Source organism: Stegodyphus dumicola, chromosome 8, assembly GCF_044657685.1.
Source record: "Stegodyphus dumicola isolate Sdum_Otavi_A_Nest chromosome 8, ASM4465768v1".
Taxonomy (NCBI): Eukaryota; Metazoa; Arthropoda; class Arachnida; order Araneae; family Eresidae; genus Stegodyphus; species Stegodyphus dumicola.
The window spans coordinates 101,315,833-101,333,437 of NC_140775.1; the positions used below are offsets into that span (position 1 = coordinate 101,315,833).

The 17,605-nt window shown below is 32.1% G+C and overlaps 1 protein-coding gene across 1 annotated transcript in view; it reads left to right on the plus strand.

Moving 5' to 3' along the window:
* Window positions 1-17,605, plus strand: part of LOC146995912 (paired box pox-neuro protein-like) — a 92,611-nt gene that overhangs the window by 70,269 nt on the left and 4,737 nt on the right. The window contains exon 3 of the mRNA XM_085823007.1: window positions 17,039-17,277. Within this exon, the coding sequence (XP_085679133.1) occupies window positions 17,039-17,277 (239 nt within the window). The remainder of the gene's footprint in view (window positions 1-17,038; window positions 17,278-17,605) is intronic.

Sequence of the window (17,605 nt, forward strand, 5' to 3'; positions counted from 1 at the left end):
TTTCCTTCCAACTAGAAATATCTCAGCAAGAAATCCACCTTAAATTACTTACCAACTTTAGACGCTTCTTTAGTCTAACACAGTCAAGAACAATTTCTGTTCAGAAATAAATCTCAGCGGACGCTAAATCAACAACGTATAATTGTTTCTTCTCACCTATCTTTCATTCAGTTATGTAATTATATAATTTAAAATGAGATCATGAAAAGGAGAGGAGAATGAATAAATAATCAATATAAATGCACCTAAATGTGTAATAGTTGAAAAATATAAAAGGCAAAAAATTTTAAACATAATATTTAGAAGACCACACATAAAAGTCTTGCAAGTGGATAAAAATAAAAATAGAAAATGAATGATTAATCTGTTTTAAATAACATTTTTCAAAATTTTTTTCTCATTTTAAGCTAAATTATAATGCTAAATATTACTGTGGGAAAGGATTTATAATTGACCCATTGACTTTTCACATAAATCTGACTTTTCATAAAGGCGCTCATTTTAGAAATCTAATTATAAGATATTGGATTCCATTCCATTTAAGCTTTATAGCTAAAAAATATAGTTTAATGTTACATGTAGAAAAATAGAGGATTTTATAAATCCTGAATCATACCGTCGCATAAATGGTTACAAGCAAGTCGTTTTCTATTAATTTGTTATTTACTTATATATTGCTGTGAGGCAGGCTTATAACTTACTATTATTTCCTTTATTAAATGAGAAAACTTTTAAAAAATTCATTTATTTTACTTACAACTTTTTTTGGATATTAAGTATTTAATTAGTATAAGTACATCTCAAGGACTCTTTCTTCTGAAAATGAATTAAAGCTTTATAATATATTCGTGAAATTTGTTAATTTTAGGACGCATTAAGTATGAGTGATTATGAATTTTTGCAAATTACTTGCTTAATTTTGCTGTAGAAAATGATTTAAAGATACAAACTCTCCAATGTAATTGCTATTACGAAATTATGGAACAAATACCCACTGAAACCCAATTCTCTTCTGTTTTCAGTAATATATTTGTACATTATTTGGAGACCAAACAGTTTTAAATCTTCATTTTGAAACCCTTAAAAAAGTCTAAAAGATTAATAAATTTTTACTTCTTTAAATGAGAGAATTTTTAAATATGAAATTGAGTAAAATGAGAGACTATTATGTTTTCTTATGCAAAATATATTCAGGGGACACTAATTTATTTTTATGCAAAGGATTTTAGAAGGCTGTATGGTACAGATTTTAAATGAAAGTGCTCAGTAAAGGAAATGGTATGATTTTTAACTGTTGTCTCCCAACTAAACAGACTTTTCACGTAATTTACTTTATGCATATATATATATATAGGAAATATACAAAAAGATTGGGAATTTGTTACATTGAGTTTCAAAGTTTTGCTGCCAACGTTATAAAACAACTGCTTGTCACTAACTCAAAATGTTCAGCATTAGATTTTATTTTAAGGCATTGAATTATTTAAGGAATTGTAATAAGACGATGTTCTTCAAAGACTAAATGAGACTTATGATATTCAGAGAAATCTAGTTTGAGTATCAAGGTAGTCACAAATATATTTGCTTGGAAATAATTTGTAATTCGCCTCTTAAAATCATAGAGCATGAAAAATACTACATAATCGGTTGCAGATATTATTAATTTTTAAACATAATTATGAACTGAGAAGATGTTTATCAATAAGAAAAAGCATCTCAAAGTGATACTTTGATATTAATGACATGAAAAAAGAGGCTATGATCGCAGCTGTAAGATAACAACTAGAAAAATTAATTAAATGTAAGGCAAAAGCATCTCAAAATCTTTGACATTAATATGAAAAAACATATCCTGATAAATGAGAGGAAGATCAATATTTATAGTCTTAATGAAAGTCGATTAGTCTAAGACGACGAAGTAGGCATAGTTTATAGAAAAGAATTTTGAACAAAGTGTTGAAAACAAAAATTTTCCATTCCTGAATATATTCCTTACAATAGTGGCAAGAAAAACTTTAGAATGGCATAATGTATTGGAGAAAAAACACAACAGTGAAAAGATTTTCATTCCGAATAGGTAATAATAATAAATAATCATTGAATTAAAAGATTACCAGACAGGTAAATCTTGTCTGTTTTGGCTAACATCCTTGTTTTCAATTTATAAAATCTGTACGGTTCAAGTAGTAATTACAAGAAAGAAGAAAAAATTATAAATGCCAGAATTACAATAAACACACCGCTATGAGACTTTTCTGAAGAACATAATCTTATAACTGTTATGAACAGACAAAACGCTAACTAGTATCAATACATTTATAAGAAAAGAAAACATAAAGAAAATACCGAATGCAAAACACATGCCATTTCATAGTTCTTTCCAGTCGTGATATAATTTTATACTAAAAAATATTTTAAGGTTGCAAATGGTGAAAAACTTTTATTTTGGACAACTAACCTACCAACCAGGTTTCCTCTCAACCCCCTTTAATTTCTCGTGAGCATTGAGCATTGTCGAAACATTACTTTGTATAGACAAAGATTTAGTTACTTTAATTTTGAGAATGCAGCGGAAAAATATGCCAGCGTTTTTAGCCATATGTCAGCAGGAAATGGTGTGAAACATTGTTAACTTCGGTTACAAATAACAAGACATTTTTGAAAATATGGGAGGATCACAAAGGCAGGCTTAAAGAGCCACAGCTCAAGAAAAACTGATTAAGAAAGTTATATTGTAACACTATTTAACTAATAAGATTACCTAGTTTGCATTAATTAATACTGTATTCAAACAGCGGCAAGAAAACGTTCAAATTGGACTTTAGGTTTATTTTACATCCTAATTCCTTTTCCATTTTTATTTATCTTTTTTTAATTTTAACAGCTTCTTATAATTATAACTATTTGAACATTTAACATTGCTTATTCACTTAATTTATAGAGCTAAATAATATTTCCGGCGCATGATGCACAATTTTTTTTTTAAATTTCTAAATTAATACTCATTAGTTAAATTAAATGGAGGTAGTGAATACTATAAATAACTTATCTTCTCTGATAAGGACTATTTATGGTCAATGAAGCCAGAAATAAATGAGTATAATATCATTAAGTGATAAATAATAAACGTTAAAAGGCATATTTTTCCTATGTCATTTAAAAAACAATGAGTAGACTTCTCTCAGTATTCTATCGCAATGCGTATGAGCAACTGCTTATGAATAATCCTCATAAGCAATGCAAAGAGTATTAGTAAAACGCCGTTTGATGACTTATGTATATAAATCATCTCTAAAAATATTATTTTTGCTTAAAGTGCTCTGAAGACACTCGATTTTTGCATAAGATATATGTTTACTTCTAAAAATGGAAAACAGAAGATATTGATTAAAATGTGCATGTGGAAGATTTTTACAGCATATTATAATCTACTGTCATTACATTATATTAATAATCAACTGTCATTTTATTTCAAAATCTATATCATTATACAGTGAAGCACCGTTTATACGTTTCCTGTTCACGCGTCTTTTATACTTATACGTCGTTTCATCTTGGTCTCGATTCAGTCCTGTTTATTTTAATAGTGAAATATTTCTTTTATGCATCGCATAACTTCGGTTACTCGTTACGTTTGCTTGACCTGTTGCATTGGTTTTATATTTCGCGCTCCCACCGTTCAAGATATGAGATTTCACAGTTTGGTACAGGAGTTAAAAACCAGTTTATAAATAGAGGGGATACTTGAACATAAAGAAAACTATGAGTTGACAATGCCGCTTTTCATGGATCAGGGCATCGGCCATTCTCAAACGCCAGATATCTTGCAAAATGTGAATGTTATTTTGTTCCTGATAAATTGCATTAGTACAACCTTTAGATCTAGTTGTTATTAACAATTTTAAAATGTTGTATATGCAAAGATTGATTCAACTAGCTCTTAAAAATATAACAACAGGAAATACACAGAAAAATTTAAATATTCTTGAGGCTACAAATATGATTTCACTTGCCTGGACTCGAGTAAAACCACAAACAACTAAAAATTGCTTCATTAAAGGAGTATTTTCGAAACCCAGAGTCAAGTGAAAATGTTGAAAGTGATGACGGGTTAGGGTTATTCAATTATGGCAAAGCACACGAGGGCTATCTGCCTAACGGGAGGGATGCCTTCGTGGAGGACTTTCTAAGGGAAACTGGCTCGTATACACGTTACACATGGGGAAAACCACGAAAACACCCATGCAGCCAGCCCGTTCGCGGGATTCGAACCTCGGACCGAACTACCAGTGTTCAGCGTCTTTACCGCGAAAGTGATGACGAAACTGTGATTATGAATGAAGAAAACTGGAAATTACTGGAATTTGATATTACAATCGAGGAATACGTAAACTGTGCTGCCAATGTAATGACGTTACAGGCAGAGTTTTACTGTCGAAGAACTGACTGAAAGTATTTCACAAAATGAACAAGAAGAAAATGGAGAAATAATCCCACCATCTATTTAGATAGAATACTGATCAAAATGCTTTATCTACTGCACTAACAACATCAGCAATTTGTGTGTAATAATAATAGCAAGAAAAAATTTCTTGAACTGAATTCGATTCATAGTGCTTTGCTTAGGAATCAGAATATTCAGAATTAAAAGACACGTCAGAAAACAACTTTTTCAATTACAAGTTAAAATGTTCATAGAAATAAATGTTACCTATTCAAGCTGGTAATTCAAATAAATGTATGCTTTTATTCCAAGTTTAATAACTTCGTACAGAAATTTGCATCCTTGTGATTTTAAAAATATTAGATTTGTATTAATATCATTAATATCATTAATATTAATTGTAAAATATTCTTAAATTGTTCAATTTTTAAAATATTATTATTAATTAAATATTTATTTAAAATATTAGCTTTCAATTTGTTTGAACATAGTTAATATTTAAAACAAATTGAAAGTGCGATAATAAAATTAAGTAATATCGGTAGTAGGTTAGTAGTATCAAAAGTGTGCAGCTAATATAAAAATATATGAAGCACTTAATATAATGTTGTATGATCTTAAATTCACTTAGTGTGAAATCGAGTTATTCTACTACTCGCGCAATTGCTGCAAAATAAGTTAATAATAATTTATTTACTAAAAAACATTGATCAATATTCTTTAGTAAATAAAGCACTTAATATATAGATACAGAGAGAAAGAGAGAATATATATATAGATATAGATATAGATATAGATATTTCTCTCTATATATAGAGAGAGAGAGAGAAAGAGAGAATATATATATATATATATGTTTACCATTGTAAATTAAAATTTCATTTATATGTCTTTCTCATTTTGTACGCTGCCGGTAAATGAAGCCTTGAAAGACGTATAAACGGTGCTCCACTGTATCTCGCAATTTTTCAGCTGTGCAATGATTTATAGCTGTTGCAGAACAATATGGAGTTTGATTACAGTTGTCAGCGATCACCTTTTTGATAAAACATAATAATAGTAATAATCCACTCTACTCTAATTATAATGTTATTATTATTTATTATTTAAATTTATTAATATACAGCATTAAGGTGTATTTATTAATAATTCTAATAAATGTGGTAGAATTGTAATATTTATAATTACAAATGTTATTGAGGTATTCATTATCAATATTAAGGTGTTTAAAAATAATATCTTATTGTTGGCATTAATTTCCTAATTATAAAACATTAAAGTATTTTTAAAATAAATAACAAAAATTGTAAGGAAATCTGATACATTTTTAACTGCAGCTAACAGTCCTTCAAAACTGCAGACTTTGCTCTTTTATAGAAATATGTGTACGTTAGCTCTGATGTTAAATACGTATAATATTCAAGCATTTTCATTTCGTTTAAGTGAAATGAATAATATTTCTCATTAACTGACTTTGAATTCTGTGTGCTAGTAATAGAAATGCATTCCTACCAATTTCTCGCAATTCTTCGTGAAATCTATTTCTTGCAAAAGAATAAATGTCGGTGGGAAATGATAGAAAAAAAATTACTCTAGTTTCTGTGGTTCATTTTGCTATTCTTGCTCTACACTTTTAAGAATTTAAAATAAAATGCAAAGAAAAAATTTACTTTGTAGAAAATAAAAAGGAAAGACAGGTCGGCAGCAGAGAAATGAAGTAACAATCATTTTACAATATATAAGAGAAAATTTATGAACGAATCATTAAACATAGAAAAACAAAATCCACAGAAATCGTTATTACTGTGAAAAAAATTGTTGTATGGTTCTTTAGCAATTTTTGTAATTCTCATAAAGGATAAATGACACTAAAAGTACATATTCTATTTCGATAAAACAATTCCATATTTAAAAACTAACTTTTGTAGAACCGAATCTGGTAAATGATAGGGATTTTTCTGCACAATTTGGATGTTGCGTTGCAAATTTATTATTTAACGAGAGTTTGAGTCCTAATACATTTCAGTATTTATTCCATAAAATCTTAAAAATTTTCTGCTCTATATCATTTCCTTTATGGAATAATAGTTTAGTACCTATTATAATAAAGCAAACTTTAAAAAATAATGCGCAGTAGGAAAATTCCCAGTAGTTAGACTTAAACAGATTTTAAAATCGTTAGTCTCCATTTCCGAAACGTGCTTACAAAGCAAGGTCGCAGGAAAACTGCAAGAAAAATTTCATAAAATCGCAGTATATAACTCGTGCAAACACCTAATTAAATGAAACTAATAGTAAAATAATAATGAATAAATCTACAAATCTATAAATATGATAACATCAGTAAAAATTCGTCGGATAAAATTAACTACTTACATTTCATTGAACATATATGAAACAACTACCAAACTGACCACTTTCGACGTCTGTGGGGGGAATAATGGCTTGCTTATTCCAAGAACTGAGCGCGAACTCTAATTGCAGTTCTTATTTCCGAATCCTTGTTGGTTTCTCCTTAACACCTGCTCGAAAGTGACAATTTGAACTGGAGGTCGCCTAGAGGCACTGAACGGCAGATGTTAGTCATACAAGCTCCTTTCCCTCTGCACTCCAGTGTAGAGAAGCAGTCATTTTAATCAGCGTGTATACAGATGAGTTAAATCAATAGGAGTGATCAGAGATTATAATTGCGTATGTTGGGTTGTCGTTGATAAGAAACGAATAACTTTTCTGCGAAGCATGGCACGAAATAGAAAGGAAAAAATGTGTTCAAAAATGAAAAAAAAAGTGCTTAATAAATTTATTTTTTCTTTTTCTGATATAAATATTTAATAACACTGCAATGTATATTGACAGTCTGCATACGAAGATGTGATGCAATGAAAAGCATTTCAAGACGTCCAGAGCAAATCAAAGACTAGATTTACTTACTACATAGAAGCATACGAGAGCTAGAAATCTGTCTTCAAATGACAGATCACAACTGTAGACATGTCAGATGTTGACTTCTAATAATTTTACAGTTTTATAAACTCCTAAGAATGTAGTATATGTAAGGCATTTGCTGTTGCTGTAATATATGTAAGACAGCAGTTGCTGTAGTATATGTAAGTTGCTGTAGTATATGTAAGACATTTGTAAAGACATTTGCTGTTGCTGAAAATTAAAATAATAATAATAAACACAGAGAATTTCAATATTGGCTTTTTCTATGAAGAAACTTCCTAACAAATTACCTATTTCACGAAGACAAATTTGACACGACCTTATGAAGCACTAGTATTTTCTGAAGTGTTTGGATGTTTAACTGCAGAAATTTTTACTTTTGCATGAGGTAGCTAAGCACGGAAAACATTATTCTTTCTCATTCTTGTAAAATAATCATATATTTATGTCATCAACATAAACTATTATCTATGACGTGCCGTAATCCACTAAATGAGGCTTCTGAAAGTATTTTCCAGAATGACGTAAAACATATGAATGCAGTTATTCAAGAGAGACTTTCAGGCGTTGATTGGAACTGATGATCTTTGGCGTTTGGAATTTAGGTACAGAACTGTCAAGATTTGGTTTGGTTTATTTAATTACGGCAAAGCACTCGAGGGCTATCTGTCTAAAGGAAGGGATGCCTTCGTGGAGGATTTTCTAAGGGAAAGTAGTAGCTCGTATACAGATTACACATGGGGAAAAGCCACGAAAATGCTCATGCAGCCAAACCGTTCGCCGGTATTCGGCGACTTAACGGCTCGGCCGATGGTAGAAGCAGAACTATTAAGGATCTGTAGTTCAAGAAGAACCGACATGTGTTGATTAGAATGATTGCTCGTGGTTAGAAATTAGAATCAAGATTCTTTATTTTTAATGGAAAGAATTAAACGGGAAGAAATCTCTAGAGAACTTTTGGCAAATTGCTTTAAACACGTCTTCGAAAACGTATCAGCTTTAACACAAAAGCGGAAGAAAAAAAAATTGAAAAAATTCTCCTTTTATCAGACCTGTTTTTCATTTTTACTATCTTTAAGTTATTCGACTTATAACCATCAACATAAACAGACATCAGGTAGCTTCGATTTAAACTTGAGAATATCTGTTCCATAGAATCAACAAAAAGGGTCTGCGTTTGAGAACAACATACATTCATTTTTAGTCACTTGTTTTTTTATTAATTGTTATTTCTAAATCTACGGGATTGTTATAACAAGGAAATAAATGAAATAGATTACTTAACTAATATTTATGTTAATAGATGACACACAAATAAGTCAAGCGTAATTGAATGCGAAACATAAATAAGTAACTTAGGATCTGCAGGCAAAGAAATATATAAAACTGAGTTGAATTTACAATCTCGAAAATTTTAGATGGTGAATGAGACGTGTGAGGCTCTTGATAAGTTAGGCCATAAGGTTATCCTGTATGATAATTGTAAACTTATATAAAGGAATTGTAATCCTAAATATTTGTAGAATTTGGATTATCTCTTTGATGAAGAGCAAATTCGTCCTCTGAGGGGTGAGGATAAATAATTCATCTACAAGGAAAATAATGCGATTTTAAGTATGGGGCTGGAATGAGGCGATGTAATATAAGAGAAACAGTAATTATTTTCTAGTGAAAACAGCGCAAACGGAAATGAGTTATCTATAAAACGCGTGTCAAAAATCATTTCACGGTTATTCGAAAGAAGCTAGTCATTACTCCGAGCAATAAAACAAAACTTTCAGTTTAAAAATGTGGCAGATGGTTTCCACTCCTAAAGTGGTAGACATTTCCTTATTTTAATGTTTTGTTTTGAAAAATAAAATCAAATTTTAGGGACGCCGAATCACGCAATCTCATTGAAATCACAGAGTAATGAGGAAGGAGGAACGTAATTGTTAAAAAAAAAGAACATTTAGTAAGAAAAAGGAGTTATATAGCTTGAAGCAAGTGATTAAACTTGATCATAATGATGTTGCAGCGTAATCAAGAATTTGCGTGACTAAAATCTGTTCTTTTTCCTTGACTCTATAGTATCTTTCAGGTGTCTATATTGTCTAAACGTTCTAACACCATGACGTTTTAAAATTGTTTAAAAACACCATTTTAATTAAAAATAGTTTAAATAGGAAGAATAGAAAAAACTTTGAGATACTTATTCAACTGTCTCAAATATTTAGACGTTTAAATTAGTGATACCTCTGAAATATATGTTTATATCTTTAAGTCTTTGTGCCTTTTTTGGGGGGTAGACGCCGTCTTTATAATTTCTGAAGATTTACTTATTTGTTTTGATTGTGGCAATGCACATTAAGGCTATCCCCTTAAACCGAAAAGCTTGTAAGGATTATGTTAATTTTATTAACAGTTAAATTTTGAGTTAAAGTTAAAAGGTATTTCCCCCGCCTTCCTAGCGTGCCTTCGTGGTGTAGTGGCCAGCACACTGAGCCGGTATTTCTGAGTTCCGTGGTTCGATTCTCGGAGAAGGCGGTTGCTAATTTTTCATCTCTCCGACTTCCAAAAATCCTAATGTCTCTACAAAGTTCCTTTCTTGTAGATTCTTAACTTCAACTTACTATTTCCAGCCAGAACGTAGTTTTAGAATCACGTCTGAATACATAATGAGGAAGAGCGGTATTTAACCGCGAAGTTCTTCGGTCTTAGTGAGAGAAATACCAGGTATTCTGGCTACACGCGTCCGCCTTTTTAGGTTACACTTTCGTAAGCTATTATCATGCTAGGCCTTTAATAGCTTCGCAGTCTATTAACGTTAAGGGGCCAACTCTGTTAGAATTTTGATAGCTTCGACTATATCTCTTTAGTTTAGATTAGTTTAGTATTATTCTTAGTTTCTTAAGTTAAAAACCCAAGTGTCGGCTTTATTGTACACTCCAAGACGGAGTTTTGTTAAACCTTAGTTGGAATAATAAAGGGCTAGTTTACCCTTCTATTTTGTTGTTTCCTGTCACACGAACTCAGTTCGTGTGACAGGAAAGGCTTATCAGTTCTTACGATTCTACACTTCCAACAGTAACTTAGTATTACAAAGCGAGGAACTCTATAAGCTTTCTGAAGGAAATGATCTAATGTTCACTTTACACATGACAAAAATTTCTGAAGTATGTTTCTTAATTATGAGTGATGTGGCTAACCTACCAGAATCCGGCTTTAACTGAGATTCACTATAAAGATTTCCCTTTAAATAGGAATGGACTCAGCGAATGAGTATAATGACCATTAAATTATCAGAAATACATTGACTACTTCTTTATTTACTTTTTTAACTATGGATTTAGGTTATAATATAATGTTAGAATAGTAGCTGTATTCTGCATAAATCTGTATTATGCAGAATTTAACTCTCAATTTACATAAATCTGTCGCGTCTTTTAATTAGCAGATGCAAGGGATTCATGGCGAATGAAAACTTGAAAATTATCGTAATTGATCCTCAGAATTACTTGCTTTCGAGGAAGAAAAGGCACACGACTTTACACTTCTTTCAAAGAATACTGAATCGTTCCGACTGAAATCTGGTTGAATTTAAGCAATTTAAAAATCTTTAAATTAATCAATGTTAACCAGTTTCTCTTTTTATATGTATTTATAATATGAACGAAGGTTATTCATTTGTTCAAGATTAAACTAATGAAAAGGTTTCTTCACAAATTTTAAAGTTTTCTTGCTTATTGAACTCGCGCAATCAATCAGGAGTCTCTAAATAGGAAATTATCAAAGTGAATTATCTCGAACAGAATTCCCTGTCGCACACGCACAGTTCTGTATACTAGAAAACTGTATGAAACTGAATGAAACTGAATGAAACTAGAACTGTATGAAAGTATAGTTTAAAATGTTCCACTAATCTTCATTTAATTTTATAAAGTTTAAATCCCCATATAAAATAATAAAATCTTCATATCAGAGCTATTGTAATTTATTGACGTCTTGCGTTAAACAGCATAACTATACAGTGCCAATAAAATATTTATTTCTAATTTTGGCATTTTTAAAATGCTGCTAAGCTATTTGGCTTTTATACTAGTTTGTTGGTATTTCTTTATTAAAACAAGAACAATTAATAAGCGAAGTGACGAAAACAAACATTCCAAATATCTTCTCAATAAAAACATTGAATAAGTTTTGCAACTTTGAATTCGGCTATTACAAAGTCACCACACTTCTCAGACTATTATTTAATAATGTAATTGACGATGCTTGCTATGTAGTAGATTTAACTCCTCAATGCTACAAATAAAAAAGTGCAAACGATAAGACATGTAGTCATAACTGCATTGATTAAAAGTGAAAAGTACCTAATGAATCACTAATGTGAAAAGAAGCACGATTATCAGTAAAATAGATATTCCTGGTAAAAGAAAAAAAAAATAGTCTCTCCGATAAGGGGAAAAAAGAAATGCGAACCCTATTATTTATAACTTATTTTGATTATTACAATTACAGGTTTTAGTTGGGAAAATACAAGCGGCTTTCCCTTAAATATATTCCTAACAACACAGTCAAGCGTTTAATAATTTCATTTCCTTGAAGATAATTGCAGGTTAAAGTTGAGTAAGCAGGGATCACCCCCTATCGTTATTAGCAAATTCTCGTTATTAATCGGATGTTGTCGATTTTGTCAATCGATGCATCTTGTGAAGACAAAAACGATCATTAATCAACGATCAATTAAGAACCCTAGACTTCAGAAGAAATGCTAGCAATCTGTTTAATTTTTGCACTGTTATGAAAAGTAGTTAATAACAGAGCGACTTCCTGGCTTGGGGCTATGCAAAGCACCAGCTATTGGCTGGGAACACTAGTATGCCTTCTCTACGTCTGAGAGTTCGAGAGCTTTCTTGTAGCATTTGTTTAAACTGCAACGAGTGTCGGGATTTTTTATGCAAAGTGTTCTTCATTGAGATTGGTTAAGTATACGAGTTTGTGGCTGCATGGCTGTTTCTTACTCATGATTTTGATGAAAATTTTTTAGTCTGGAATTGATTCAATACAATTACATAAGGATATGCTGCTTCATAAGAAAGCTTCATCATAAGGTTTCCAGAACTGTTCTGTCTGTCGGGCAGTGTTCGTCTACTTAGAAATCTTTACAAGATTTTCCTTAAATGAAGGTGACACTTTTATGAAGATAAATTTTTAACTCGAAAAAACAATTTCTTAATGTTTTCGTTTTGTTATTGTTTTTTGTTTAATTGATTATGACGAAACACACTTTATAAGATATTTCTCCCGCTTTCCTAGTGTGCCTTCGTGGTATAGTGGTTCTGCACGCTGGGCCGGTATTCCAGAGGTGCGTGGTTCGATTCCCGGCGAAGGCGGTTGCTAATTTTTCCTTTCTCTTGCTTCCAAAAAAATCCTAATGTCTCTACAACTTTATTAAAAACGCAAATAAAAATCCCACCCAAGGATACCTAAAAATGCCTCGAGTTAAGAGTACCTTAATAAGAAATGCTTTCCCCTAAAGTTGTAAGCTGATATTCGTGAACATACGACATTCATATGCCAAGGAACTGTTGTGAAGGTTCACAAGTTAGCGAACACTAGCTAACTAGCATAAAAATGCAGTAAACTTATGCCGAACATCCTTCTTAAAAGTATGCTGTATTGCGTGATTAAAGCAAAAGGTGAAAGGTTACTGACATTAACCAGGGTGATCAAAAAATCGGTTTACCTGAAGGTTAAAAAAAAGTTATTATGTTATTGGCATTTACGACAAAAGAGAGAAATTACCAGCTCCGAATATATTAAACTCTTCTCTACTAGCAACACAACTTTTATGTAAATAAACTCAGGATGCTGAAGGAGAGCAAGAGCTTGCGTAAAATGGTAGTGCATTCGGCAACGCTTTCTACTGGAAGCAAAAAGTCGCCCAGACGGTTTTTGTTAGGGCGCAGCCCGGTCCACCTTGCAAAACAAAGTTTGCCCTATGACCATATACGAGCCGGTATAGTGGTTAGAGCCTACTACGGTACCGAAGGCCCCGAGTTCGACGGGTAAGACATGGATGTTGTAAACGTGGTGTGTTGGCGCGGCATGACTACACTCCAAATATTCGGCGAACCGAACGTCCTCTCGTGTGGATTGGTGGAAGAGGAGAGGGTGGGAGACTCCCGGATCCCCCCTGGGTGCTCGTCCTCAAAATTGGGGTGGAAAATAAAAGTCCAACCTCTTCGGAGTAGGCTGTGGCAACCATTGTTCCATGTAAAATGGACAAGACAACAACAACAAATGGAAGCAAAAAAATTTTCATGCTAGAACAACGGATCCCTTCGACAGTTAAATGTATGGAATTTATTTTTTCTAAAATCCCAAACTGAAATTTATCACATATATACTATTTGCGTTTAAAATGCGTTTATTTATATTATGGGTTAATTGATTTAAGCACTACTGCCAATTTTCCCGAATTCATTACGTAAGTCTCCAACTTCGCCTTCCAAACTTCTATATTCGGGTATAAGAGTGTACCAAAACTTTCTAGACTTACTATTTTAACAAAAAACTGCATCACTGATTTAAATTTGAACATCATCTCATTTGAAATAGGGTCATTGTGCAGCTATACACCTATTCAGCGTTTCTGTTATAGAAAAATGTGACCTAAAAATCATTTTCTGTGAGCGAGACCCTAACTTTTGTGATTTATATTGGACCTCGTTACAGGGGATGATTCGGAATGGGGAGAATGAAAAATAGATTACTCGCGTCACGCTCACGGAGATCTTGCTATACTGCGACACAATCTACCTTGTTCTCAGAGATCATACCAGTCAAGGGAAGATTGGCAGCGAAATATCGTGTTCCAATTTCGACGATAAAACTGTCTGCATTGATCTTGTGCACGTTAACAATGTTTGGAATGTCAGTCGACAGCCTGCAAGCAGAAGTTCCCGAATTCATTCCACGTTTTCGAAAGTGATACCCACGGAAGGTCTTCCAGACCGCTCATTGACATCAAAAGAATCTTTCCGTCCTGAAAATGCCTGTTGTATATTTGAAATATTCGGTAGAACTCATATCCTCTTAAGTTATCGCTGTAAGTTTTCCGATGCATGTTCAATGTCTCTGTGGTCAATTTGCCTAGTTTAATACAAAATTTCGCATTGGCTTGTTGTTCTGTCTTTCTGTGTATGATGTAACCTTAGACAATTACAATGACATGAACACAAATACGCCACTATAAAACTTCCGGTGTTAATACAGTTATGTTTCTGAGTACAATGACTTTGAAGATCGGAACTTAACTTCGAAAGCAAACATGCACTGTCATCTTTTAGCATGCTGCAGTACTAGATCTGAAAATTTCTTATCTCATCTTGTAATGTTCAGTAAATTAACTCAGAGAATGAGACTAGAGAAGAGTGCAATGTAAGTGTAAGCTAATAGCTTTTCTTTATTGTTCCGAAAGAAATCATTCTTTTAAATTTCGATTTAATCAACATTTCGGTTACAGTATTAATATGCAATACGATGCTAAAATATTCGACGTTTAGTTTATTTCGGCTATAGTGTAAGGTATTTCTTCCGCCTTCCTAGCGTGCCTTCGTGGTGTAGTGGTTCTGCACCGCTGGCCCGGTATCCAGAGGTCCGTAGTTCGATTCCCGGCGAAGGCGGTTGCTGATTTTTCATTCCTCCGGTCTTCAAGAAAAACCTAATGTCTCTACAATAGATCTAAAATATGTTAATTTATAGTCAACGAAGTTTCAGGAAATATTTATTATCACTTTTAAATTTAACCGCTATTATCCCAACTACACAATAAATCTGATTCATTATATTTAATTTCACCATGTGATATTCTCTTTTTATTTCCTGATAAGTACTATTAACTATATTTTCTTAAAATTTATACTCCCTCCATTTACAATAGTAGTATTCTCGATTTCGTTTCCTCTCAGTATTAGTAGTTTTAGCTTCTTCTGTAGATTAGCAGTTTCTTTTCTTTTCAACAGTTACTTTCTGGATCTTCGCGTTTTGTGATTTTGAACATTCATCATAACATGGTTCTTGAAAAAATCAGATACAAAATAGACAAACTAAAATTTAGACATCGCAGACTTAAATACATTTATAGTTCAAAATGCCATCCGAAGACTAAAGACAATAAAATCATGGAGTTTAATTATACACTATTGTGTTAAACATAACTTTTACACTCTTGTGGCAATCGATTTATCAAAACTAAGCTGCAGGTGAGCAAAAAATAAGATCAGGTATGTTTTTTATTTGAAAATTATTTGCACTCGGACTTTTTTTTTTCCTGAAACGTGAAAATTGCACCCAGTCTCATATCCTACGTTATTAAATTTTCCCTATGTTACTAATTTATCCTTTGCACTGTTTATCCTATGTTACTAAATTTGTCCTATGTTACTAAATTTTTAATGACAATTCAAGTCTTCCCTTAATCAGATAGCCCTCGAGGCTTTGCCATAGTCATATAAAACCAAACCAAAAACTATTAGTTTTATTTCATTATATGAATTGAAATAGTATTGAAATTGTCTTAAAATTATAAAAATTTAAGTAAAATATTAAAAAAAAGTATTTTTAATTCGTGTTTTCCTTCCTAACATTTAAAATTTTTAAAGCGGCAAAAGAATAAAAAAATGAAGTAAAAATAAGTTACTTTTGAAATCTTAAAAGAAATTTATTTTCACCTTATTTCATTTTTAAATAGAAAATCCTTCTTCGAACTAGCTTACAACGTTGCTTTTACTCATCTTTTCCGAATTTACAAACCTTAAATTAATAAGCATTAGCAATATTTGAGTGAATTCGTAAGATTTTCCCCCTATATTTTAAAGTGGCGGAATAAATTTACAGGCTGTTTTCCGTGCCACCTTAAGTTTATGTGTCACAAAAGGGATTTACTAAAGAAAAATTATTTATCTTCTACTTAATGTTAAAAAATTGCATATTTGGGCCACTTCTTCATAAATTTTCTCTTTATTACCCTTAATATCTATTTCTGTACTATTTCCTGTTTCTGTTCTTATTTTAATTTATTCTGATGAGGTGGATGATCGACCAAAAATATAATCCTTGGTTCTTGATTTCTTAAATTAGTAATCGACAGGAAGAAGTAATCGGCAGGTGAGATGAAGCAAGCAGCTGTCTGAATACAGCAACGCAATACGTCAATCAAAAGTTCTTGTTCCCGTCTTGCTGCTATTTAATTACCTACCTAATTTGCACATTCTGGTATTTTATCTCTCCTTTCTTTTCTTTGAGGTTGCAAACGCTTTATAAAACAAGAACATGGAAAAATTTAGAACAAAACTTACACAACTTATTCATTCGAGACCTGGTTTCAACTTTTAAAAAAGACTATAAGCTTTTGAAACAGAAGTGGAGGAAACCCATCTGTATCCTCATAGTTATTTGAACACGAATTTTTCAATTGCCACATAGATTTTCTAAACGCTTATACAACTAGGATGCTCACAGAGGAATAAGATAATTCTTTACGATATAACAGCACTAAAATTTATACTGCTGAGTTCTATCTTTTTTTTAAGGAGGGTCTTGAAAAGATGTCTGTAAACAATTAATGTGCTTCGAAACAGTAATTTTGACAAAAATATTAAGTATTTATTTATTTTTCAGGGCAAGCTGGTGTGAATCAGCTTGGAGGGGTATTCGTGAACGGGCGGCCTTTACCAGACTACGTCCGTCGACGAATTGTGGAGCTGGCCCTGATGGGGGTCAGGCCCTGTGACATATCTCGCCAACTCCTAGTCTCGCACGGCTGTGTTTCTAAGATTTTGACTCGTTTCTACGAGACTGGATCCATTAAGCCTGGCTCTATTGGAGGCAGCAAACCTAAGGTAAATCTTCAATTATACATCATAATTTTCGTCTCCAGTCTCTTACAATGTAAGTAGTGATATGTACTTCTTTCGGGTAACAAAATTGTGGTAATTTAGCTCCCTGAGTTTGAGACTTCCAGAGGAGGGGAAAAGTAGGTTCTTTTTGCTAAACACTATACCGGTATTCTTCGTAAGTAATTTACGCTATTTGCACTGAGCAAAGAAAAAAAGGGGAGGAAGAAGTTTTATATTCCCGTTCTGCTGGGCAGATTGACAAAATTCAAATTGTGTTTTTCATGTCTCGAAAGAGTAACTTAGGATATGTATTAGATTTATATATAGCATT